Below are 26,333 nucleotides of genomic sequence, written 5' to 3' on the forward strand. Positions count from 1 at the left end.
ATTAAACAGAGTGGCAAAGGGAAGAAAACCACTAATGTACACGCTATCCACAATAGTTAACTTACAAAGGGAAGCTTCGGGACAGTAAATCTGAACTGGAGGAATCAGTCAGTAATCACATCAAGCACAAGTGGACTCGCCAACCCAGGTGAAAGTCCACGATGTCCAATTAGACCTCTGTGTGCTGCCTGAACCCTTCTACTTCGAGACACACACCAGGGATGGGGTTTTCTCCAGGCACCGCCCCACAACCCAGAGCAGCAGCACGGCAGGATTAATTACATGTTATCTTTGCCTGGCAATATCCCAGGAGGCAAAAAGAGTAATCCCGCCTATCAGTTCAGGGAGATGCTTAATGGCAAAAAGAAAAAATGTGGTGCCGGGTGGACGGGAGAGACAAGGGACAATCTGCAAGCAACCAATGGACATTAGGCTGCTGGCGTGGTGTCTTCCCTTTTGGGTGGTTCATGAAGATGTTCACTTCTATAGCATGCAAACCACATTTCCATTTTGAACTTTAAAAGGAGACGGGGCAGGGTCCAGTGAGACATGTAAAATTTAAGTGTGCTAACTCTTACAAATGAAAGCAACTTCTTGTCAAAAAGCTGCTGTTCAGAGACTGCAACCAGGGATTCAGGGGACACTTTGCACATGGAGAGAGCAGGCCTCGGTTCCATGTCAAGCTAACAGTCACAGCTTGGTAACAACAGTACCTTTGTGCTCCACATAAGGCTCCATATCTAGACTCTCTGAGAAGCCGATGTATGCATTGAGCTTCTTCTTGTGTCCAGTTTGCCTGCCATGAAGAAGATACAGTCAAACCATCGGGAGCCTGTGCACATGCTGCCAGATCCTTGATAGGCTCCACAGCAGCCAGATTCCAACCAGAAGTCTACTTAGCACACACAGGCAAAGGCTGAGCCCCTCTGCAAGGCTCTGACACCTAACGATCCATCGCCAAAGCATAGACTGTATGCCCAGGTGCAGAGCTACCTTAGTTACATGGTGAAAGATGCACGCCCGTGGAGAGGAGAATTTCATTTGTATACAATCATCCAGAAATATCAAGGCAATTCAGGTCCTTATGGTTTTTCATTACAAAGCTAAAAATTAACAGTGGTTACAAACACATATTCTCCGTACATCTACCTTCAGCTCCTATCTGGATACAACCGGCCTCTAAAGAATTTACTGTACCACTTCAAATGGGATGCATCATTTGAAGACGTACTCAGTTGTTACTTCTGTAGGGTTTTGGATGAACTTTGGTATTGTTATTCATATCATATTTTGTAAACTCCTCCTCCTTCACCTGGCAATTGGTTTAATAAAAAGCTAACAGCCAAAAGCTGGACAGGAAAGGGAAGGCGAGACCTTTCCGGGCTGAGAGAGGGTCTCTGGGAGAATAATGAGACTCGAGAAGATTCACCAGTGGGACATGGAAGAGGTTGGATGTGTGTGTGTGCACGCTGGTGACATGATGTGCACTATGTGGTCAGGCACGCTAGATGAGCGGCCAGCTGGGAGGTAGCCTAAGCCGAGACCTAAGGTACAGTATAGTTAGTATTAAGTCTGTGTCATTATTCATCTGCTGGTGGGTCCAACAAAGGCCAGCAACTCACCATCATGAAATACACTTGGAAGAACCAAGGCTCCATGTGAGCCATCCGACCATCGTCTTTGCCCACTGCCTGCACAGACTCACCTGTCAAACACGAAACGCATCAGCTGCAAGTTCAGAGTGCAAGGTAGGCTCAGAAGTCGGATTTTCCGTGTAGCATTCTGTTTGCTCTGACAGTTTTCACAGAAGTATCGATTGTCTCCTTCTAATCGTTCTTCCTGATTAGGAATTAAAGCACAACTCTGTGAGCTAGCGGCTTCCACCCAACGGGGAACGCCCCCTTCCTCCTCCTCCCCCCTCCCCCTCCCCCTCTGCAGCTTCCCCAGCCAGATGTTGCTTCTCCCTAATTACATCAGAGATCAGGGCAAGAAAAGTAGTCCTTCCCTCCTCCCTCATTTCTCCCCCTTCAAGTAAGACAGATTTAACACCAACCTGTGTCTGTCTCTGTCTGTGTGTGTGTGTGTGTGTGCGTGTGTTGCTGACATTCAACATGCTGAGCAAACTCTCTGCTACGGAGCTACAGGTCAGGCCAAACTCTTTATGCAACATAAACAGTCTCTCCCTAAAATAGCTGAAGCTGGCTTTGAACTCCTGACTCTCCTGTCTACCTCAGGTCTATCCTCACCTCACTATTCTTCTCAACCCTAACCTTCTCAGTCTTCTTCCATCTTAGCAAAGACATTCTTCCAACTCATCAGGCCACAAAACCTAAAAGCCCTTGACTTTCACCTACATACTCAGTGTATAAGTTTGATTGACTCTACCCTGAAATTAGAAAAGCCAGCCAGCCCGCCCTCCTCAACCCTTCAGTTAAGCCCCAGTCCTGGCAGCCCCACCCTTCAGCAATGTGCAGTCATCCTTTGAGAACATGCCACCCGCCCATGACCACAACTTATGATGGCCCGCGTCTCACTTGATGGACAAATCAGACTTCTAACCAGGCCTCTCAGCTGTGATGTCTCTCTCCCAACTACTGTTTTCTGTCACTCGTCGTGTGCTCAAGCACTATGCCACACACACACAGAGTATCCTGTCCTCAAACCACAGGTCCCACCTCCGCCTTGCCTTCTGTGACTCAGATGCTCAGAAACATCCTTCTGCTTTCCTGTGAAGCACAGAGGCCTGCAGCCAGCCCTGCCCCGCCCTATTCTTCTCTCCAGCACCTGGATGACCACACCACAGTCTATTTTGTGCATTTGTGCCACTGGAAGCCACAGCACTGCACTGCAACCTCTGCTGTTCTGGCCAATAGTCAACGCGACATCGCCACCGTGCTTAATGCAACACTAAGTGAACTCGCAGGCCGTCTTTAGATGGATAAACTCAATGTGATTAATGGCTTCCGACTGCTAATGTGTACAAGAGAGAATGCAAACTCAACACTGTTTAAAAGGACAGGAAGTTGTGGGCTCCAAGCTCGTCTACCACACTCGTCAGAGCAGCTCCACTGAAGGGAGCTCTACCTCTGCTCAGAATATAGAAAAAGCAGAAGCATGGAGGGAGGGGCATGTGCTGCCTATAACCACGCACACACACCTTTACACACAAACTAGCACACAGTACTCTAAACTTAAGCTAAGGTACAGACTACTTGGTACTTTATAGGTCCTTTTGGACCTTTACAAAAACAGATATTGCTTATTTGATAAACTCTCCAATAACCCATGAATGTACCCATGAATCAAAATGCCACCCAAAATGGAACAGAGCCATCAGCGAGCAGAAACCACGCATGCTGACATATAAGTACCTTCAGGAACTCTGAAATGCAGTCTGTTAACTGCTTGTGGCCTTGGATGTTTAACTCCAGTTCATAGAACTTCGATACAAGCTTAGACTCTCGGCCACACTGATTGCACCTACAATGAACCAATGAACACTGAGATGAGAGTGAGAAGAGCAGCTGAAGTCTCTGCGGCACACACCCTACACCCGCAGTTCTCTACCTGGGCGCTCACACGCTAACCAGCCTGCATGGCAGATATTTACATTACGATTCATGACAGCAGCAAAGTCACAATCATAAAGCAGCAACGACATAATCTTATGGTTGGGGTCACCACGACATAAGCTCGAGCTGCATAGAAGAGTCGAAACATTAGGATGGTTGAGAACCACTACTCAAGCCAGGCATGGTGGTGCACACCCTTAATCCCAGCACTTGGGAGGCAGAGGCAGGTGGATTTCTGAGTTCGGGGCCAGCCTGGTTTACAGAGTGAGTTCCAGGACAGCCAGGGCTACACAGAGAAACCCTGTCTCTAAAAAACCGAGAGAGAGAGAGAGAGAGAGAGAGAGAGAGAGAGAGAGAAAACCACTGCTCTAGACAGAGGGGAGGGAGTGCTTATAATGTTCATTATTCTGTTAGAGAAATTGTAGCACATAAATTACCTACAAAATAAAAATAGAACCAGACTAAGGAATCAGTCTCTCTTGGACTGGAGCCTCCCCAAGCAATGTCCAGCATGCTTTAGTCTGCCAGCCAGTTCCAACCTCACATCTCAGCCCACACTACACAGCCTCACAGTCTTCCGCCAGACAGTTTCCAACACCTGCAGCACTCAACTGCAATAGGCCAGGTAGCTGCTTCAACGTGTTCCCATGGAAATATACTGCTATAAATACCTCGGGTGCAGTGATAACCCACCACCGTGATAACCCGGGACTGAGATGAAGGGTAATTAATGGCAGGAGAGCTTCGGTAGACTCACACAGTCACATAGGCATATTCTCCACAGAACTGCTGCTGCACGACATTCCGAACATCCGGGTTCTTCTGTTTAGACAAAGTGTCTTCCAACAGCGACATAAAGAGCTTGGAAAACTCTTGTGCATCCTACAGTTTAAATTAATGAAAAGAGAAAATAGTTGTAGCTTGCTTCCTGACTTCTAATGCAAACACTACTCAGAAACTACTTGCATTTTCAACTTAGCATCTCTCAAAGACTACAGCTACACTCCATCGGTTCCACTAAAGCTAGACTCCATCAGTTCCACTAACCAGTTTTGTTTTTTGATTTTTCGGGACAGGGTTTCTCTGTGTAGCCCTGGCTGTGCTGGAACTCACGCTGTAGACCTGGCTGGCCTCGAACTCAGAAATCCTCCTGCCTCTGCCTCCCGAGTGCTGGGATTAAAGATGTGCAGCACCACGCCTGGCTCACAAATCAGTTTTAAGAAATAGTTTACAGGCCGGGCAGTGGTGGCACACGCCTTTAATCCCAGCACTCGGGAGGCAGAGGCAGGCAGATTTCTGAGTTCGATGCCAACCTGATCTACAGAGTAAGTTCCAGGATAGCCAGAGCTACACAGAGAAACCCTGTCATCGAAAGCAAACCAAAAAAAAAAAAAAAAAAAAAAACCAAAGAAATAGTTTACAGAGCTGCAGATGGCTCCAGGGTTAAGAGCACTGACTGCTCTTCCAGAGGTCCTGAGTTCAATTCCCAGCAACCACATGGTGGCTCACAACCATCTGTAATGGGGTCTGATGCCCTCTTCTGGTGTGTTTGAAGAGAGCAATGGTGTACTCATATACACACATACATAAATAAATTTTTTGAAAAGGAAAAAAGAGAGGGGGTAAAGAATACAGTCTGGCTGGAGAGATGGCTCAGCAGCCAGGCTCATGCTGCCCTTCTGCAGGGCAACCACACACACACACACACACACACACACACCATCCATTCCCAGCACCCACATCAGGAGCTCACAGCCACCTGTCTCTCCAGTTCCAAAGGACCCAACACCCTCCTCTGGCCTCCATGACCACCTAAGAACACATGATATGCACACTATACATTAAAACAAAAGTAGCAAGCATAATAAGGTACACACTGGTCAGCAAATAAAGGCACTAAAATCCAAAGTAGAATTTCCTTTACAAAGATTATCAGCCTGTTCTGATACTAAGTATACCAGGATGGCCTCAACAGAGATCTTCCTGCCTCTGCCTCCCAAGTACTGGGATCAAAGGTGTTTGCCACCACACCAGGTCAAACTTTACATTTTGACAAGCATGCTGCTTCATCTTCCCTAAAAGTGCTCTAAGGAGCCCATGAGCACCTGAGAAGATGAGTGGGGGTGGGGCGATCCCAGGCCTGAGGCTGTTCTCACCTGCTGCTGCCCAGTATCCAAGCCCAAGGCTTTAACAAATCCTGAAGGATCAATGTATCGTCTGTTACTGTTTTGCAACAAAGCAAACAAGTACTGAAGATGCTCACAAATTGTCTGAGGCTCATAATCTATTAAAAGAAAAAAGCATGTTGCATTTTAAAAACAAAAAACAAAAACAAACTACCTACTTCCAGCCAAGCATGGTGGTACATGCCCATAATGAACTTTGTGGTTGTTAGGAATTGAACTCAGGACCTCTGGTAGAGCAGTTAGGGCTCTTAACTTCCGAGCCATCTCTCCAGCCCCAAAATGCTGTATTTTTATTTTACATGTGTGAGTGTTTTGGCTCCAAATATGTTTGTGTTCTGTGTGTGTGCTTGGTACTGGTAAAGCACACTGGACTCCCTGGAAGAGGAGTCACCGATACTGGAAACCTGGACCCGGGTCCATTATAAGAATAGCAAGTGCTCTGAACAGCTGAGCCACCTCTCCAACCAAAGAACCAATTGTTAAAAGTTTTTTGGGGGGAGGAGGACAGGCAATGGCCTTAAACTTCTTGTGTACCTGAAAATGACCATAAAATTTCACTAGAGAAGAAAAATTTTTTAAAAAGCTTCACTTACTGGTTGGTGTATTTTGGAGTCCCAGTATGTTTCCAGCATTGCCCTTGGCATGAACCAACAGTCCTATGTCCTGCTTTGTAGCAGGCTCATAAGAGAACTGGCTGACAACCCCCTCAGGAGGAAGCCCCTGCACCCCGTTCCCCCATACCTTTCCCTCCATGGATCCCGTCTCCCTTCGGGTAATCACTGCAGGTGCTGGGGCATAAGTACAGCGCCTGCCGAAGCTCCAAATTGAGGAACCACACCTGGAGAAAGGTGTTGACGTAACAGGTGGCTCCCAGGTTAGTCAAGCCCACAAAGGAATTCTACAGAAACAAGAGTTACAGTAGCAAGATTAGCCTGCACAAAACTAAAGATTTATAAAGAGCATTATTTTTAATTTACAGACTGAAGACTTTTAAGCCTGTCCTCATCAGCTTGGCATGAGCACCCGACCCCCTCTTAGCTGCAGGGTGGCAGAACTTTCATAGAGGCCTTCTGTTTGGCCACCACTGTAGCTGCCCAAAGTAGAACAGACTTCAGAGAGCAACAGTGTTCATCTCTAGCAGTACTGTCATTTCCAGCCTCCTAAACCATAAAATTAGAATAGATGTTTCTAGAAAAGATTAGTGTGCAGCACATGTACTTAAACACCAGCAGATTTAGTAGGATAAAATGTGACTTCTTCAGGAGTGGTGCAATGAGAGAGGCAGGAAGGCCCTCCTATTTTAGAGATCTTGAACTGAAAGCCAGTATCCATTTTAATCCAGAAAATACCAATACAACACAGCAGACTGATGCAGGCTGGGTTTGTCAGAAATATTAATGCGTACTTTTAAACCCTAACTGTGCCATATATAAGTGCAAACACATTATACAAGACAGACTTCACCCTAGAAAGCAAAGGGCAACCACTATGGTAACTGCTGAACTAGCACCACTCCTTTAAAGACATTCTGAGTTCTAAGCAAAACTTGCTCGGTTACAGAACAGAAGCTGAGTGCAAACCAGGGCCTCTGGCTAAAGGCTTGCATACGTGTGGTTCCCTGCTTTAGAGTCTGGGGGCTTGGATGCAGCCTAGTGTATGCAGAGAGGGTAACCAGCATGTGCATGACCCTGGGTTTGACCCCCAGCACGGATAAATAGTTTTATACAATTACAATGTCAATAGTGTGGCTTAAGCAGACTTTCTGAAATTAAAAAGCAAGAGTTCAAATGCACATGGCCATGTATGTGTCTCCAGTCCTCTGACACCTACACAGGTCTCTGAAATCATTGACAACTGTGGCGATTCACTTCTTTTCTAAAAGGGGAGGGAGTTGTAGGGATGGCATGCAGACCCCCCCCCCACCCCCACTACTGTGGTGCATGTGTGCTGTACCAGGTTTCTGATCATAGGTACTGAGCAACAACCAAAGTAACCAAGTCCTGCTGACTGCAGCCACTCACCTTTTTCCTCCTCTCACAGTTGGGATCATCAATGCTATGGAAACTATTCTCATCTATCTCTCCTAACCAAATGTGCTCGCCAATGCCAACCAAGCAATTCGGGTTTCCTCTGCAGTTTCTTCTACAAGGAGAGAAAAAGGAAGAATTACAGTTTAAAAAATACACCCGGGAATGAAAAGGAAGCAGATTGAGCTGTTAGCTCGTGTACACACACCCCGCCCCCAATCCTCACCCCTCAAGACAGGCTCTCTTTGTAGAACCAGGCTAGCCTTGAACATCCTGCCTGCCTTTGCCTCTGGAGTAGCTGGGATTAAAGATGTGCACCACCACTGCCTGGCTGGGATTAAGCTTTTTAAACATGATAAATATGATGTGCCACATGGAGAACCATGGTGTGTTGGTGGTGTTACAATGCTTCACAAGTCTAAATTTAAAAAAAAAAGAATTAGATCTAATAATTGATTTTTTAAAAAGGAATTTTATGTGTTAAAATGAGGAAATCAGAAAAGAAACCAATAGCCGTTCATCTGTGTTAGAAGAAACATAAAGCAGACAAGCCAGACTCGAACATCACTGTTGCCCTGCACAGCGGTAATCAGAAGAGGGTTAAGTGGTGCGAAGCTCTTCTCTGTGTTACTGAGGTGGGGTTGGTGTTAACAGCTTCTCACCACACAGATAAACAGGAACTCAGCAACCAACAGAAGCAGAACATATCTCAGTGGGGCAAAACATCCACAGTTGGGGGATGGGGTAAGGCCTTGAACACCATCATTAGTAGTATCCCCAAAATAAAGACAAAGGAACAAGGACCAAGCTCATTAACAAATCCTGATTTCTAAATATTCCCCACTAGATTCTCGGGCTCCCGAGGGAAATGGTAAGATGAACCTACAGTGAAGGCACATGACAGGAGACACCGATCCTATATGTGGGAGGGGCATAGCACCCACTGGCCAAACCTGGCAACAAAAGGGGTAGATCACCCAAACAAGGGTATGGTGGCACAGAACCATAATCAGCTCCTCTGAGGCTAAGTCGAAAGTCGAGAGGACAGCATTGAGTTGGGGTCAGCCAGGGCTTCATGGAAGACACTATCTCAAAAAGGAAGAGGAAGCCAAAGGCTCCCAAGTGTACTTCTAGCATTCAGGAGCCAGAGGGAGAGGAAGTTGGAGGCCAGCTTGGGCTACACACTAAGCTTCCAGGGCTAAACACTGAAATCCTGTCCCTAAAGAGTCCACCGATTTTATAGCGAGACAAAGGGACAGATGGAGAAAAGTCACTTCCTCACAGAGGGGGGAAAGCCAGCTATGGAGCCGCTGCAACAGAATCAGAAAAGGAAAAGAGAAACCCAAACTAAACTCTAACCAATCAATCAAGTTATATCCCAGAGAACAACAGCTCTACCTGACAGCCACTTGCCCACCTGGGCCCTAGGTTACAGCTTCACTACTACAGTGTTCTAGTGAAAAAGCACACAGCCTATGTCCATGAGCAAATAACTGGCAACCCCAAGCTCAGAAACATCCCACAAAAAGTCAGTGTCGTGCACACACAGAAACAATTCCAGACGAACAGAGACTAGAGACACAAATGAACGCAACAGAACTTCGGTGGGTTCTCCTGTCCTGTCAGAACACTCTAAAATGTATGTGCATATTTGTGAAGGTTACCCACCAAGGCTTTGCTGACAGTTGAAGACTGGAGCATGGGGTCAGAGAGATGAGAAGGTTGAGGGACTGAAGCACTTGCTACCAAGCCTGAGAACTTGCCGCCATAGCCCTGGATGGTTGGCTTGGAACTTGTGGTAATTTACCTGCCTCTACCGCCTGTACAGGTGCACACCACCATTCCCACCTGGTTGTGGTTTTTTTTTTTCCAGGTAGGGAAGGAACACACACACCCCCCCCTCTCTCTCGCTCACTGTGTGTGTGTGTGTGTGTGTATGTGAGTGTGTGCCGCACGTGCCTGTGCAGGTCAGAGAACAACATCCCCTCCACCACACGGATCCCAGACATGGAACTGGGACTTGTCACTTGTCACCAGGCTTGGAAGTAAGTGGTTTGTTTACCTTCTGAGCCACCCTGATGGCTCTATTCTCTTACGCTCTTTACAGTGAACATACAATCTACTCATGAAATAAGTAAGTAACTTCCAAGGTCTTATAAATGTACTGTCTCGCCGGGTGTGGTGGCGCACGGCTTTAGTCCCTTAACACATGTACAGATAAGCCACATTAAGTAGATTTAGCAGGCTGTATTTATATGTGTGTGTATGCTGTACTAATATGTGTGTATGTGCATGAGAGTGAGTGAAGAGGGGGAAACGACACATGTGTAAAACAATGATAAAGAAAAAGGTGGGGGCTGGAAAGATGGCTCAGCAGTTAAGAGCACCAGCTGCTCTCCTAGAGGTCCTGAGTTCAATTCCCATCAACCACATGGTGGCTCACAACCATTTATAATGAGTTCTGATGCCCTCTCCTGGTGTTCAGGTGTACATACAAACAAAAAGACAGCACTCAGATACATGAAATAAATAAATAAATCTTAATTAAAAAAAAAAAGAGGTCAAAAAATTGAGAGGGAGAGGTAAGAAGATGGGAGGGGTTGGAGAGGACAACATGTGGGATGGAAACTGTGTAAACAGCAATGGAGTATAAAACTCTCAAGTGAATGCATGAATGAATGAAGCCTGGGGTGGTAGTGCACGCCTTTAATCCAGCACTTGGAAAGAGACAGGCCACCTTCTGAGCTCCAGGCAAGCCAGGACGACACAGTGAGACCCAGTCTTAAATGAATGGTATGCGCTATGGCTGGGCAGTCCTACGGGTCTTTCAGAAAGCAGCTCTGGTGGACAGTTTGGCACTTAGGCGTCCTGCTGCTGAAGTCATGCCCACTCAATGGGCTCCAAAGCTAGCTTCCCAGAGTGGAGACAAACAGTAAGTCTGTGGCCTAAGAACTTCAGTAAAACTTTCAGGGGCTGGTGAGATGGCTCAGTGGGTAAGAGCACCCGACTGCTCTTCTGAAGGTCCAGAGTTCAAATCCCAGCAACCACATGGTGGCTCACAACCATCCGTAATGAGACCTGACGCCCTCTTCTGGTGTGTCTGAAGACAGCTACAGTGTACTTACTTATAATAATAAATAAATCTTTAAAAAAAAAAAAAAAAAACTTTCAGAAGCTAACTAAATGGTTTGGGTAATTTGCATTGTTTAGCCTTTTGCTCCTTCCCCCTTCCCTCAGAGACATCGGTCTCATTGTGTATCCCTGGCTTGGCCTTAAATTCAGAGATCCTCCTCTCTCTTCTCTCTGCCTCTGCATTTGGAGATTAGAGGTACAGACACCATATTTGTAAATTAGTTTTATTCTGTTGCCTTTAAGATAGAATTTCACGTAGCCCAGACTAGCCTTGGAACTCCACAGTTTTGACTCCGGATTCCCCTGCTTTCTCACCCCAAGAGCAGGAACTATAAGCATGTGTTACCATGCTTGTATTTAATTTCTTAGTAATTGCTTTTAAGTCTCCAATCAGCAAAAGACCACCCACACACCAACTGGGGAGATAAAAGCTGTGTTCTTTCTGGCCTACAGGTCTTAAAAGGGGACTCAGGCTCACTAGAGCTTTCCAAACAGTGGCTCCCTCCTTTATACAGCCAATGTTGCTGTAGGCATTTTTGTGTTGTTAGGGGAATAAATGAAGACATTTCTTTTTCTCCACCACCCTCCCCCCCCCACCTTTTTTTCTTTTCTTTCCTTTTTTTTTTTTTTTTTTTTTTTTGAGACAGGATCTGCTAAGCCATCCTGTATGCCCTTCATGCTGGTTTTAAGCTCATTTAGTGGGAGTAATAGACCATGGTGTCAGCTATGGAAGTGGCGCTGGCTTAAGGGCCCCTGTGTTGGAGAAGATCCATTTGGGTAGTGTATATACAGAATGATGCTGTCACAAAGGTTTCATTTGGCTACTGACATATCTGCTGGCAGCATCTGGCCTTCCAGACACGTCACAAGGCGCCGGAGTAAAGGTAAGCAATGTGATTATGTATAATTAGATCCTGTCACCGGAGCACAACAACACGGCTTGCAGGTTCACATATTCTGTCACAGAGAGATGCCCAACTAGGAAGTACAGACCAGGATGCCTTTGATGAAAGACAAAAGGTCCAGTTGTTAAAGAATGGCCCAAACCAGGGTGGTGGTGGCACATTCCTTTAATCCTAGCACTCAAGAGACAGAGTGGAAAAAGGAGAGAGAGAGAGACAGACTGGATTGTTGTGTTTGAGGTCAGCCTGTCTCAAAAGAACAAACCAAAGGCTCAGAACTGGTATGACAAAGTGGTAAGCACAAGCGTCAGATAAACAAGCGCTATGGTAACAGTAGACACAGGCACTGCAGCAGAGGCCTCACAGAGGGGAAAGTGCTAACCCACCGGGAGTCTCCAAGAACAGGCAGAAACAGACTCATTGCAGCAGATGACAGACAGCAAGTGGAGAGATTCAGCTAGGGAAACCGTCCAGCACACCAAACAGGAAAGCTAAAGAGGCCGCAGCAAGTAGGACAAGCCCCCCAACGAGAGGGTAGACTTACCCAGGAGTGACAAGTAACCACAGAAGGCTTTATGCAGAGAAAAACCTGACCTGCACTGCAAAGGCCCTCTAACTGCTTCTCCAAGCTTTGCGTGCATGGTGCAAGCTTTGCGTACATGCAGGAGCCCTTGGAGGCTGTAAAACGGCATCAGATCTCCTGTAACTGAATTACCATGTGGATGCTTAGAACCAAGTGAACCCAGGTCCTCTGCAAGAGCAGCCAATGGTCTTAACCACTGAGCCATCTCCTCAAGAATTCTCCTAGACAGGCAGTTTTGCAAGACAGCTTTCCTAGCCCTCTGAGCATAGGCTACTCTTCCAAAGGTATCTGAATGCCTCCATTAGGTTCAGAATATGTGAACCTAAGTTGTCTACCTATCCTTGATTATCAAATAAAGAGACAGAAAATAGGACTTAGGCTCAGTGGGACAATATATGCTGACTGCATGGTTGAAGAATAAATGCCATCCAATGCCTTCTAACTTACAGGATACAAATGCTGTATCCTCACAGATCACTGTTTTTGTTATGACGGGGTCTCTATAGCCCCTGTTGTCCTGACTGTCCTACAAAGACCTGGCTTACCTTGGTTTCTAGCAATCAATCTGCCTCTGCCTCCAGAGCTGGGATTAAAGATATTGAAAAGGTCAGCTCAGGAACTTTGGGAAGGTCACAGAACACAAGCCCCTCCAGAAGGGAGGGGCTGATTAACATTCCTCAGACCACAGGAGAACCGACCTGAAGTCCTTGTCACCTTGTTCCCTAAAGACCAATCCATTGGCACTGTTCAGCCAATCATATTGTGTCTAGTTACTGATGCTCTATTCTGCCCCTGGAAACCATATAAAAACATGAAGAACATGGGGGTGGGGTGTGCTACTGCCTCTCCTTTGGATCTGGGACAAGGCCTGTGCACTGGAACAATAAATTCCTCTTGTTTTTTGCTTTGATCCCAGCTCCAAACATGGCTCACTCAGGGGCTCCCTGGAGTCTTACAATATATGTCCTGTTTATGCAGCAGGGACAGAACACAGGGCTTCCTCCAGCATACAACACTATCAAGAGCAGCCTAACTTTATCTCATGTACATTTGTACTTTGCCTGCATGCACTGTGTGAGGGGATCAGGTCCCCTGGAACTGGAGATACAGGCAGTTGTGAGTTGCCATGCGGGTGCTGGGACTTGAACCCAGGTCCTCTGGAAAGGCAGCTAGTGCTCTCTTAACCACTGAGCCACCTCTCCAGGACCTTTGCCCTACCACCTATTTTCCCCAATTTTCTTTTAAAGAATATAACTGGTGGTAGTGGCACAGGACTTTAATTCCAGCATGGGGAGGCAAAGGCAGACAGATTTCTGTGAGTTCCAGGGCAGCCTGGTCTACGGAGCAAGTTCAAGGGCAGCCAAGGCCACACAGAGAAACCCTGTCTCAAAAAGCCCAAAACAACAAAAGCAAACAAACCAAAAAAATCCTACATTTGGTCTCACAGATTAATTCATATGTTAATTTAGAAAAGGCTGAGGCAAAAGAATCTCAAGGTCAATGTGGGCTGCACAAGGAGACTGTGTCTCAGAACACAAAAACTAAAACTCACAACAACAGGCTGTGGCCTAGGGTTAGGGACACTTTCACTTGTGTCCCTCAGCAGTCTGGAAGAAGGAAAGTCTACACTGGCTTTGCAGCACATAAGTTCCTAGACCAGTAATGATGTGGTCCAGTGGTGCTGGTCTTTAATCCTAACACTGGAGAGGCAGGTGGATCTCTGAATTCAAGGCTAGCCTGGTCTACACATCAAGTTCCAGGCCGACCAGGGATGATGCATAATGAGAAGAGATGTTCACACCTAAAGTAGGCTCTAAGGCGGCCTGCTGGAGAGGCAAAGGGAGAATCACTCTAAATGCAAGGACAGTTTAAGCCAAGGTCTAAAAACCCCACACAAAAGAGGCCAGCAGGAGGCATCAAACCCACCAGATAGGAGTGAAAATTCCAAGTGCTGACCTTTATCCACCCACCCACACACCAGGGAATCTGGAATATTTAGTTCCTTAGCTCTTAAGGCTGTTTTTCAAAACAGTTTCAGAAATGCAAACAGTCCTGGAGGCAGGGTGTGGTGGCAAGCTCCCAAGGGAGGCAGAGGCAGGCAGATCCACCAATTAAAGGCAAACCTGGTCTAGGTAATGAGGCCCTCTCTTCCCTCCTCCACCATACCCCCCACAAAAGAGGGAGAGAGTGGGGTGGGTTTGAGGGTGTCTAGTATATAGCAACCCCTGGGTACTAACCCCAGCACTTAGCAGACACAATATAGACTCAGGAAGTAGAAGGCAGGAGGAGCAGACACTCAGGGTCATTCTTGGCCACAGAGACTAACATTAGCTCTATGAAGCCCTGTCTCCAAAACAAAACCCTAAAAATATTTTCTCTAAAGAAAATATATGAACAAGCCAGACATTGTGGTGCACACCTTTACCGTCAGCACTCAGAAGGCAGAGGCAAGCAGATCTCTGAGTTTGAAGACAGTCTATCTAGACTCCAAGACTACCAGGGTTTGTTATACGGAGAAATCCTGTCTCAAACCAAACCAAACCAAACAAAAAAAAAAAAAAAAGGAAGAGGAGGATATTCCACAGTTGACATCAGGGAAAGGGAAATGTAATCAAAACCACAATAAAACAGACAAATATAAAAATGTAATAAATTACAATATTCCAGCCGGGCGTGGTGGCGCACGCCTTTAATCCCAGCACTCGGGAGGCAGAGGCAGGCGGATTTCTGAGTTCGAGGCCAGCCTGGTCTACAAAGTGAGTGCCAGGACAGCCAGGGCTACACAGAGAAACCCTGTCTCGAAAAAAAAAAAAAAAAACAACAATCTTCCTATACTGCTTGTGAAACATGTTAGGGAAAAAATATACTGCTCAAACGGTTAAAGACAATTGCCACGTGATCCAACAATTCCCTTCCCAACACACATGTGTTCATGAGAGCAATTTATAAGAAGCAAAGAGAAACAATCTACAGTCCATCAACTGAAAGATGGCTCTGTGCATGGCGGCAACTGCCTTTAATCCAAGCATTCAAACGGCAGAGAGACGGGGGGGGGGGGGGGGGGGGGCGCCTGAAGTTTTTAATCCCAGCACTTAGGAGCCAAAGGCAGGTGAGTTAAAGCTAGCCTGGTCTACAGAGTCAGCCAGGGCTACAGAGAGAAACCCTGTCTCAAAAAACAAATGGATGGGTGGATAGATGTAGATGGATAAAGTTACATGAACTATGACAGATATATGTATGCAATTAATCCCAGAGTTTGAGAGACAGAGGCAGGCATTTCTCTGAGTTTGAGGTCAACCTGGTCTACAGAGCAGGTTCCAGAACTGTTATACAGAGAAACCCTGTCTCCAATAAAGAAAATAGAAAGAGAGAAAAGAAGAAACAATGACTAGTGTGAACCTGAAAAGATTCTCAACTCAGTTACTAGATAAATGCAAACCTACAAGAAAAGGGGGCTGAGAGGGTATCCATGTACTAGAATACTGGCCTCTATCATCTACAGGATTCTGGATCTATTCAGAGCAGGAGGCAATAAACACACAGATTCAAAACACTACTTCATACCCACTATGACAGGCTGGGAGTGTAGCTCATACAACACCCGTAGTGTTTGCACAGGGCTCTGGGTTAGAGCTGCAGCACCAACAGAACAATGAATGGCACATGTCTATGGCCCCATGACTGTCATGTGTGAGCACCTACTAGCTGGAAGGACTGTAAGTCCCAGGCAAACACAGGCTAAATCCTCAAACATACAAAACACCAGAGTTCCCAGCTCTACAAAAACAAATTGAAAAAAAAAAAAAAACTGAAAACGGAAGAAAGAAAAAAGGATATTGGCGATTTTACGGTATCAAAACAGATCATTTGTGTGTGTGTGTGTGTGTGTGTGTGTGTGTGTGCGCGCGCGCGCGCTAATACTCAGGTGCCCACAGTGTCTGGAAGAAGGCTTTGCACATACTCTGGAGCTGGAGTTACAGGTGGTTATCAACCACCCGGTGTGGGTTCTCAGAACAAATGGTACTGTGATCCTTTGAAGAGAAGCCTGAGCCCTCTTTACTAATTAGCCATCTTTCCAGCCCCAGACTTAACTCTTTTATACCCCCTGTGCGGGTAATTGAACCAAGGGACTCTGCATATAAAACCACTCAAGCTAAACCACCAGCACTGGAACTGCACACTTCAAATGAGTACCTCAGTAAAGCTGTTTAAATTCCATACTATACAAATTGATGCCATTCCAGAACTTCGAGGAGTCCTAATGTCCTTGTGAGCAGACACCTACAGTTTAGAACGATGCACCCGCTTTATTTTTGAAAACTTCCTAACTTGCATTATATCTCAAATGAGGCACAGCTCCGAGGCCAGGAGTCTTCCACTTCTCCCTACACGCCCGCTGACACGGAGCTACGGAGCATGCCTCGGTCTATCAATTCGATTGAACACAAGCCGGTGCAGGCTACGAGGTGGGGAAATGGAAACCACTCTACGCAAAAAAAGGTCAGAACCAAGGACCACGCAGGAGGAGCAGACCTTGAACAGCTAAAAACACTTTACTCTGCAAAGTGGTGTGGAGTTAGGGTGACCAAAAGAAAACACCTATAGGTCAAAGAGAGCCAGCCAATGAGAGTGGGGGACCGATGACGTAGGTTACCCAAAGGGTTTTCTAAACCTGCTCTCTGCAAGTGATACTTAGGTGATCAGGCCTTCTCAGCGTGAAATGACAGGAGATACAATGTCGACGAAGTTCGCTGCCGTCAAGTTCCCCTTTTACAAGCGAAAAGCGCACAGCTATGGCCAAGATCAAACAACACTCCAGCGTTACTTACTAAGCCCTATCTCCAACTATCTCCACCGCCATCTTCAAGATGCGAGCCCAGCAGCCGCATCACTTCGGGGGCTGCGTAGCTCCCGGGTCGTGCAAAATGAAAGGAGATGCAGTAACACCGTGCATCGCCCTGGTCCGCAGTCTCCCGTCCCCCGATCCCGCCTCGGCCACGCGAGGACCTCACCTGCACACGCCTCGGATACACGGCTCCAGCCAGATGCGGTAAGCGGTCTCGATGTGCTCCTGCGACACCTCTTCGGGCCGCACCGTCTCCGCCCAGCGCCAGGCCGCCTTCTCCAGCTGCAGCCGCGGAGCCATGGCCTTGACCGAGGTAGCACTCGCCGAGCCCGGTGGCCTCCGGCGCCGCCTCCGTCTCCGCCCGAACGGGCACGGGCCCCTGCCAGCCGAAAGAACCCAGCGCTGCCCTCAGCCAAGAGAGCAGTCAATCACCTGCGCGCGCCACGGCCGCCGCGCCCGCCCGCCCGCGCCCAGCTCGCACGACCAGCCGCAAAGCGCCGCCGCCGCCGCCGATACCCGACAGACCCCGCGCCTGCGGACGTTGGAGGCGTACGACCTGCCGCAGTCTGCGCATGCGTGCTCCCAGGAGTCCCTGCGCGGAAAGCCCATGTAATCCGACTGGCGGAAGAAAGCCAAGCGTCTACCCAAAGGCGACTCGCCACGTCTTTTTTCCGCCATGGTGAAGGCAGCTAGCTACGCTTCAGCCTCCGTCGTCTACTCCGACGAGCGAGAACTTGCCCTTGCTTTCCACACTTCCCCTGTTACTGTGACGAAGTTACACCATAGAGTACTCAACGCACACCATAGGGCCACCGGGACTGTGAGTGGGACCTGATAATAGCAGAAACCGAGGCAGCCGGAACGCCACAGTCCGATCGAGGATTTCACTTGAGCCTGGGCGAGTTCCAGCTCCTTGCCCGTGCTTTCTGACGTCACGAGGCGTTACGTGGTTTGCGGATGCTACAACAGGACTACATATCCCAGAGTGCAATGCGCTCTGACACTCGCGGAGCGCGAGGCATCCAGGGATTTGTAGTCTTCGAAGTGATAGGCTCAGTTGAAGGTTGTTTAGAATCATACACAGGTCTGGGGCGTGTTCTTTGCTGTAGGCTGTCTCCCGTCTACACTTTGACCAATTCGTTATGGAGGGTACACCCTAGCTCCCTGCTGTGATATTATTTCCTTTTTGCAACTACTTCCCCTTAGACCTTTAAAAAAAAAAAAAGGCTAATTGTTATCACAGTGTTTTGTAATGGAAAAGAGCTATTACAGCTAAAGAGAGAAAATTCCAGGACTTTAAATAAGTAAAAGCGCTGTGGGAATTCAAGGACTAATTCCTCCCTTATCTACTCCTCAACCCATCCCACAGCCCCCAAGTAACCTTGAACTGAAGTCAAGATTTACTGAAGCAGCCGGGCTTGGTGGCGCACGCCTTTAATCCCAGCACTCTGGGAGACAGAGGCAGGCGGATTTCTGAGTTCCAGGCCAGCCTGGGCTACAGAGTGAGTTCCAGGACAGCCCCGACTACACAGAGAAACCCTGTCTCAAAAAACAAAAACAAAACAAAACAAAAAAAGATTTACTAAAGCAAGATTTGGTCCTTTGGTTGACTTTTAGGTTGGAAATAAAAAACACAAAAATCGCCGGGCGGTGGTGGCGCACGCCTTTAATCCCAGCACTTGGGAGGCAGAGGCAGGCGGATTTCTGAGTTCGAGGCCAGCCTGGTCTACAAAGTGAGTTCCAGGACAGCCAGGGCTATACAGAGAAGAAACCCTGTCTCGAAAAACCAAAAAATAAATAAATAAATAAATAAAATAAAAATAAACACACACACACAAAAAAATAAGAGTGTGGTGAGTCAAAACACACACACACACACACCTCCTTTCCGAAAGAATTCCTACACGGTTGGTGGTTCTACACAGTTGGTTGGTGGTGGTGGGGAGGCAGAGACAGGTAGATCTCTGAGTTGGTGGCCAACCTTGTCTAACAGAGTGAGTTCCAGGACAGCCAGGGCCACACAAAGAAACCTCGTCTCCTGGAAGAAGAAAAAAAAAAAAAGAAATCAAACAAATAAACACTGAATTCCTATACCACTGGTTAGCAGTTGAACACTGTTGTTTGGCCCATCTTTAATCCCAGCACTCTGGTGGTGACAGGTAGAGCCTTGTGAGTTTAGTGAGTTTGTTTGTTTGTTTTTTCGAGACAGGGTTTCTCTGTATAGCCCTGGCTGTCCTGGAACTCACTTTGTTGACCAGGCTGGCCTCGAACTCAGAAATCCACCTGCCTCAGCCTCCCGAGTCCTGGGATTAAAGGCATGCGCCACCACGCCCAGCAAGTTTAGTGAGTTTCAAGATAGCCAGAGCTACATGGTGAGACCCTGTTGCAAAAACACACAAAATAAGTTGAACTACTTTTTTGTTTGTTTGTTTGTTTGTTTGTTTTGTTTTTGTTTTGTTTTTCGAGACAGGGTTTCTCTGTGTAGCCCTGGCTGTCCTGGCACTCACTTTGTAGCCGAGGCTGGCCTCGAACTCAGAAATCTGCCTGCCTCTGCCTCCCGAGTGCTGGGATTAAAGGCGTGCGCCACCACGCCCGGCGTTGAACTCCTTTCTTAAATTAGAAAAAGGCACCGTTCCAGACTAATACCACAGAGGGAAGAAAATCCCCAAACACAGCTGAGAGCAGTGCTTTAGCTGTGAGTGAGGGACGGGGAAGGGCAAGGGCTAGTGGTGAGAGAGAGGGGATTTGAATCCTCTTCAGTCTGGGTCAAAGGTAACATTAAACACAGAAATCTCACGAGACTTGCTGCAAAGCCAACTGGAATGACAACCCTGTCATTCCAGCACATTCCAGGAGTCAGAGGCAAGAGGATTAGGAGTTCAAGGCTATCATCCTTGGGGAAATTCTGAGGTAATGGGAGACTCTCAAGAAGGAGGGAATGAGGGGCGGTTAAGAACACTGATTACAGCTGGGCATGGTAGGGCACACCTTTAATCCCAGCACTAAGGAAACAGAGGCAGATGGATTTATGAGTTCAAGGCCAGCCTGGTCTACAGAGTGAGTTCCAGGACAGCCAGGGGCTACACAGAGAAACCCTGTCTCGAAAAAAAAAAAAAAGAAAAAAAAAGAACACTGATTACTCTTCCAGAGGTCCTGAGTGCAATTCCATTGTTCACAACCATCTGTAATGGGATCGGATGCCCTCTTTTGGTGTGTCTGAAGACAGCTACTGTGTACTCAAATACATAAAAATAAATAAATAAACCTTTTTTTTTTTTTTAAAGGAGTGAATGAAAACCTGAAAAAGGCAGCTGGGGATGATTAAGGAGAAGGCATCTTGTGGGTATGAGGGAGAGTAGAGACAGAGGCATCCACAACAGTCCAGAGTAAACTGGGTAAGCAGAGTGAACTGGGCCATGTGAGGAGACAGGGAAGGTGGCAAGGAGGGAGGAGAGCCAGAAGCCAAGAGCAGTGGCCATGAGCCAGAACCTGGCAGAGCCGAAATGGCCGTGTTATATAGGAATCCTAGAAGCTGGACTGGAGAGTTCAGGGTAGGTGGCAGGATGTGCCAGCCATGAGGGCCCTGGAACAGGTAGGGACTGAGGGAGACTGGCAGCCAGAGCCCACTTTGATGTTGAGTAGGCACCTCAGTTAGCCACTGTTTAAGACCCAACAGAAAGAGTTGGGAGGACCAGAGTTTAGGTCCCATCACCTACACTGGCTGGCTCACAACTTCCTGTGACCCCAGTTCCAGGGGATCAGTATGGCCTCTGCAGATAATGCACACATACACACATATGACCAAGCCAGCTCAGTCAATCATCAGGGTCTCGAGGGAGGGAGGATTGGAAAGAAAAAGACAACTAGACAACATGATAACATGACTCCAGCCAGCGCTGAGCTGAAGAGGGTTTTTTTTTTTTCCAGTCTGCTTTTATACCATTCTAGGTATGTGCAAAGAGTAAAGTCAGTTCTTAGATCAAAGACAAGGTAGTCAAGGAACAAACAATGCAGAGACAAAGTAGTCAAAGTACAAACAAGGCAATAAACAAAGTCCTGCAGGCAATGTGTCTAGGGGTTTATCAGAAAGACCAAGATACCAGGAATACAATACATTCCTCGGCTCTATTCCTCTTGAGCCTCGTCCTAGCTCAGTGTAAATATTCTTTTTTTTTTTTTTTTTTTTTTGGTTTTTTTTGAGTGTAAATATTCTTATCTGAACCTACTCTCTTGTCCTTCCAGCCCAAAGTAAATATTCTTGCCAATGTCCTTGAAGCAGCATCCAGGGCTCTCCATACATCTACAAACAAGCAGGCACACACACCCACACCACACTAAAAAATAAGTCAGCTGAGCTGGGGGCGGGGGCACACACCTTTGCGGAGCAGAGGCAGGAAGATCTCTGAGTTGGAGGCCAGGGTCATCTACACAGTGAGTTCCAGGACAGCCAGGGCTACTCAGAGAAACCCTGTCTCGAAACACCAAAAAGAAGTTAATGAATAAATAAATAGGGCTAGAGAGGTGGGTCAGTGGTTAAAAGCACATTCTGCTCTCCCAGAGGTCCTGAGTTCAAATCCCAGCCCCCACAACCATCTGGAGCTCCAGTTTCAAAGAATCCAACACCTAGCCTCTGCCTACAGTCACATGCATATGCCCACATACAGATAGGCCACACTGATACACATAATTAAAATAATAAAAATAATTTTAAATATTTTTTTAAAAGAGGAAGAGGGGCCAAAGAGGAAGAGGGGCCAAAGAGATGGTTGAAGGGGTGGAGGGTTAAGAGCTTTTGCAGTTGGAAATAGCAGTACACTCTGTTAATCCCAGCACTCGGGAGGCTGAGGCAGACAGAGCTCTATACGTTTGAGACCAGCCTGGTCTACAGAGTGCAATAATCCACATGAGAATGATACAAACAATAACACACTAAGCCAATTAAGAGAATGTGAGGGGCTGGTGAGATGGCTCAGTGGTTAAGAGCATGGGCTATTCTTGCAAAGGTCCTGAGTTCAATTCCCAGCAAACACATGGTGGCCCACAACTATCCTTAAAGGGATCTAATGCCCTCTTCTGGGATGCAAGTGTACATGCAGATAGAATACTCATACATGAAAAAAAAATACATAAATGAAAAGCCATTTAAGAAAAAAGGCGGGCGTGGTGGCACACGCCTTTAATCCCAGCACTCGGGAGGCAGAGACAGGCCAATTTCTGAGTTCGAGGCCAGCCTGGTCTACAAAGTGAGTTCCAGGACAGCCAGGACTACACAGAGAAACCCTGTCTCAAAAAACCAAAAAAGAAAAAAAAAGAAAAGAAAAGAAAAAAGAATTTGCTTTAAACCCAGCACTTGGGAGGTAGATGCAGGTGGATTTCTGTGAGTTTGAGGCCAGCCTGGTCTGCAGAGCTGGTTCTAGTACAGGCAGGGCTCCACATGAAACCTTGTATCAAAGCCCATGCCCCAAATGAATGTGAGTCCTTTACTAGCCAGCATCAAAGAGCAGGCTCATGCCTTAGAGCCTCTCGGCACCTAAGCTCAGGGGGACAACATTTTTAGAAGCAAAAATCACAAAGACCAACTCACCTCAAAGTTAGATGAGGGCCAGAGTAACCTTGAAAAATTCATTTCTGGCAGAGCATAGTAATTACCTCAGACATAACATGACAGTTATTTTTAACTTATACTTTCTCCATTTATTTTGGTTTATAATAATTATTTTGGTTAATATATCTAGACTATGATCAAGGCTGTGGAAATCTCAAGTGTGTTGCCAATGCAGACATGACTACTGGGGAGTAGAAGGTGAAGGACTGTCTAAGGAAATTATAAAATAGAGTTAAGACGAGAAGATGTCAAAATAGTCATGTGAGTTCCAGGACAGTCAGGGCTGCATAAACTCTGACTCTCCCTGTCTCTCTGTGTACCTCACTCTATCTATCTATATATGTATGTCTCTGTTTCTGTCTTTCTCTTCTTCCAAAAGAAAAGCACTTGCTGCTCTTGCAGAAGCCTGGGTTACCGGTGTCTGTCTGTAGACCCAAGGGTTCCAGAACCCTCCTGGCCTTGGTGTGCACTAGGCACACACACAGCACACTTAAAAACAAGTGGAGAGCCGGGCAGTAGTGGCGCACGCCTTTAATCCCAGTACTCGGGAGGCAGAGGCAGGCGGATTTCTGAGTTCGAGGCCAGCCTGGTCTATGAAGTGAGTTCCAGGACAGCCAGGGCTACACAGAGAAACCCTGTCTCGAAAGAAAAAAAATGCAGAGAAAACACCATAAAATAAAAATACATTCCTATGAGGGAGGGGGGCAGAGAGAAGGAGACAGTGGAGGTTTGGTTGTGCCTGGACTGTACTGTAAATCCCTGTCTCTGAAAGACTGTTGCAGTGATAAAGGCCAGAGATAATGAAGTCAGTGTCAGGCCTGGGGAATGAGGAAGCTGAATTTCTACAAGGACAAACTGACCACTACTGTCTCACTTTTTCAGTAACTGACTTTCTTCTTGTTGTTGTTTTCTAGGCAGAGTTTCTCTATGTAGCCCTGGCTGTCCTGGAACTCGATCTGTAGACCAGGCTGGCCTTAAACTCAAAAACCAGCCTGCCTCTCCCTCCCAAGTGCTGAGATCAAAGGTGTGCGACATAGCCCAGCTTAGTAATTTACTTTCAGTCTCTGGCCCTGGGCCTTTCTCTCCCAGCTGCCTTCCTGTCCCTCTTTGCTCCTCTGAGCACATGATGACACCTGACTGCTCTGTCCACTATGATGCGCTGGTTTCTCTAACATGGCTAATGAAGGAGATAGAATGTCTACCAAAGATTTAGAAACCCCAGAAGGAGCAGATTTAGAAGGAAGAGAAACGGGGAAAGCTGGAAGTGGGGCAGGGGGGAGTGGACAGTGAAGGGTTAATGGTGGAGTGAAAATGAGGATGAGCATGCTCCTGGTACACCTGGTATTCCCCGTGCTCCCAGTGCTCCTGGTGCCCCCAAGGATGGTTGAGAAGGTTTTTATTGGAGTTAGAGGGAGCGCACAGCCAGAGGCATCTGCAAGGTTCCAGAATGAACCAGGTCAGGAGAGGAGATGGGAGGGGACTAGCAGGTGAGGAAGGAAGGAGGAGGAAAGAGAGGGAGGGGAGGGCAAGCCGACCAAGCTGACCAAGAGACCCAGAGCAGGGCCACGAGAGCTTAAGGCTCAAATGAGTGGTTTATACATGAAGGAAAGACTGGGGTAAAGCAAGGCCAGCCCCTAAACTGGAGAGGTTTGGGGGTTGGAGAGGGAGAAGAGCTGGGAGGCTCCACAGGTGCCAGGTGAGACTTATCCTGTTTGTTAGGTACCTGACAATGACCAAAAAGCCTCAGGTGGAACGAGGCGCTCTGAACTGGAAAGCTGACATAATTGACAGCACCTGTCATAGGTTCAAGTTCAGGAGATCCATGCAGCAAACCTGCTGCTACCTACGTTGTGAGACTTCAGGGAAGCTGCTCTGCAAATAGAATCTGCCATCCCTGAAGATCCCCCTTTTCTGTTCTATAAAACCCCAAGACCCATGTATCACTTGCACAGAGTCTCCAAGATCTGTGGCCTTTCTGTTCTTCTTCAGACTGTGAAATCAGGACTTAAAGGTTACAGAGCCATAACCTAACATCATGAAGGAGGAGGAGGAGGAGGAGGAGGAGGAGGAGGAGGAGGAGGAGGAAAAGAAAGGAAAAAATAGGCTAGAGAGATGGGTTAAGAGCTCTTGTAGCCGGGTGTGGTGGCGCACGCCTTTAATCCCTGCACTCTGGAGGCAGAGACAGGCCGATTTCTGAGTTCAAGGCCAGCCTGGTCTACAGAGTGAGTTCCAGGACAGCCAGAGAAACCCTGTCTTGAAAAACCAAAAAAAAAAAAAAAAAGGTTAAGAGCATTGAAGAGCATTGACTGCTCTGCCAGAGGTCCTGAGTTCAATCCCCAGCAACCACTTGGTGGCTCACAACCATCTGTAATGGGATCTAATGCCCTCTACTGGTGTGTCTGAAGACAGCTACAGTCAGTGTACTCGTATAAATAGAATAAATAAATCTTTAAAAAAAAAAAAAGCTCGTATAGGGGACCCAAGTTCAGCTCCCAATACTCCAGTCAGGCGGCACAAATGCCAGCGGGCACCTACACAAAACCGTAACCAGATTCACATGGTCATACACATTATTAAATAAAGCAAAATTTAAAAACTGGTAAAGATGGCATCTGGGAAATGTGTTCAAGGTCACATCTCCTTAAAAATTAAGTACACTTGGCTTAGGCAGCACGCTGTGCTTTTAAATCAACTGATCATGTACTAAAGTGAGGGAGCTCTGCCCACACAGAGCAAGGGAAAGGACACCTTTGTATCAGGAATGAAAACCCAGTGTAGCCCCTGACCGAAAGCTGAACATCCTCCTGATGTAGCCTTGCTTTGCTGGAGTCATTTTCTTTAGTCAGAGACCCATTTCTAGAGATAGAATACACAAGAGCTGTGTTTTAGGGGCAAAATCAGACTTGGAGTTAGGAATGTAGGAGTCAGGGACAGAGAGGCGCATAGCAGCAAAGGGCATCATTCTTACTCATCCTCCCTCTCTCCTCCTCCTCTTCCTCTTCTTCCTTCCTCCTCCTCCTCCTTTTTCCTCTTCTTCTTCTAGATGTGTCTCTTGCTTTCCCTGACTATCCTGATAGAGTATGTAGTCCAGGCCTGCCTCAGACTCAAACAACCCTCCTGCCTATCCTTGTTTTTTTTTAGATTTAATTATTTATTTTATGTATATGAGTACACTGTAACTGTACAGATGGTTGTGAGCTTTCATGTGGTTGTTGAATTGATTTTTAGGACCTCTGCTCACTCTAGTCAACCCCTCTGGCTCCGGTCAGCCATGTTCACTTCCGTTAACTCCACTCGCTCAGACCCTGCTCACTCTGGCCCAAAGATTTCATTATTATTAAATTTAAGTACACCCTAGCTGTCTTCAGACACACTAGAAGAAGGTATCAGATCTCATTACAGATGGTTGTGAGCCACCATGTGGTTGGTGGGATTTGAACTTAGGACCTTTGGAAGAGTAGTCAGTGCTCTTACCTGCTG

The 26,333-nt window shown here is 47.0% G+C and overlaps 1 protein-coding gene across 8 annotated transcripts in view; it reads right to left on the reverse strand.

Moving 5' to 3' along the window:
- Usp48 (ubiquitin specific peptidase 48) overlaps positions 1 to 18,595 on the reverse strand; it is a 63,983-nt gene extending 45,388 nt beyond the window's left edge. For 3 of the 8 annotated variants that reach the window (XM_085838818.1, XM_085838817.1, XM_085838816.1), the window contains exons 1-8: positions 17,415 to 18,593; positions 7,780 to 7,900; positions 6,500 to 6,656; positions 5,729 to 5,856; positions 4,330 to 4,454; positions 3,372 to 3,480; positions 1,706 to 1,839; positions 714 to 796 (exon numbers count right to left, since the gene is read on the reverse strand). In XM_085838818.1, coding sequence (XP_085694944.1) covers positions 714 to 796; positions 1,706 to 1,839; positions 3,372 to 3,480; positions 4,330 to 4,454; positions 5,729 to 5,856; positions 6,500 to 6,656; positions 7,780 to 7,900; positions 17,415 to 17,548 — 991 coding nt within the window. In that variant the 5' untranslated portion in view covers positions 17,549 to 18,593. Of the gene's footprint in view, positions 1 to 713; positions 797 to 1,705; positions 1,840 to 3,371; positions 3,481 to 4,329; positions 4,455 to 5,728; positions 5,857 to 6,499; positions 6,657 to 7,779; positions 7,901 to 17,414 lie in introns of all 8 variants that reach the window. The other 5 variants (XM_085838814.1, XM_085838812.1, XM_085838815.1 and 2 more) reach the window with 3 other exon arrangements.
- Between the last annotated feature and the right edge of the window lie 7,738 nt (positions 18,596 to 26,333).

Source organism: Mus caroli, unplaced genomic scaffold, assembly GCF_978045245.1.
Source record: "Mus caroli unplaced genomic scaffold, Mus_caroli_1 scaffold_6, whole genome shotgun sequence".
Taxonomy (NCBI): domain Eukaryota; kingdom Metazoa; phylum Chordata; class Mammalia; order Rodentia; family Muridae; genus Mus; species Mus caroli.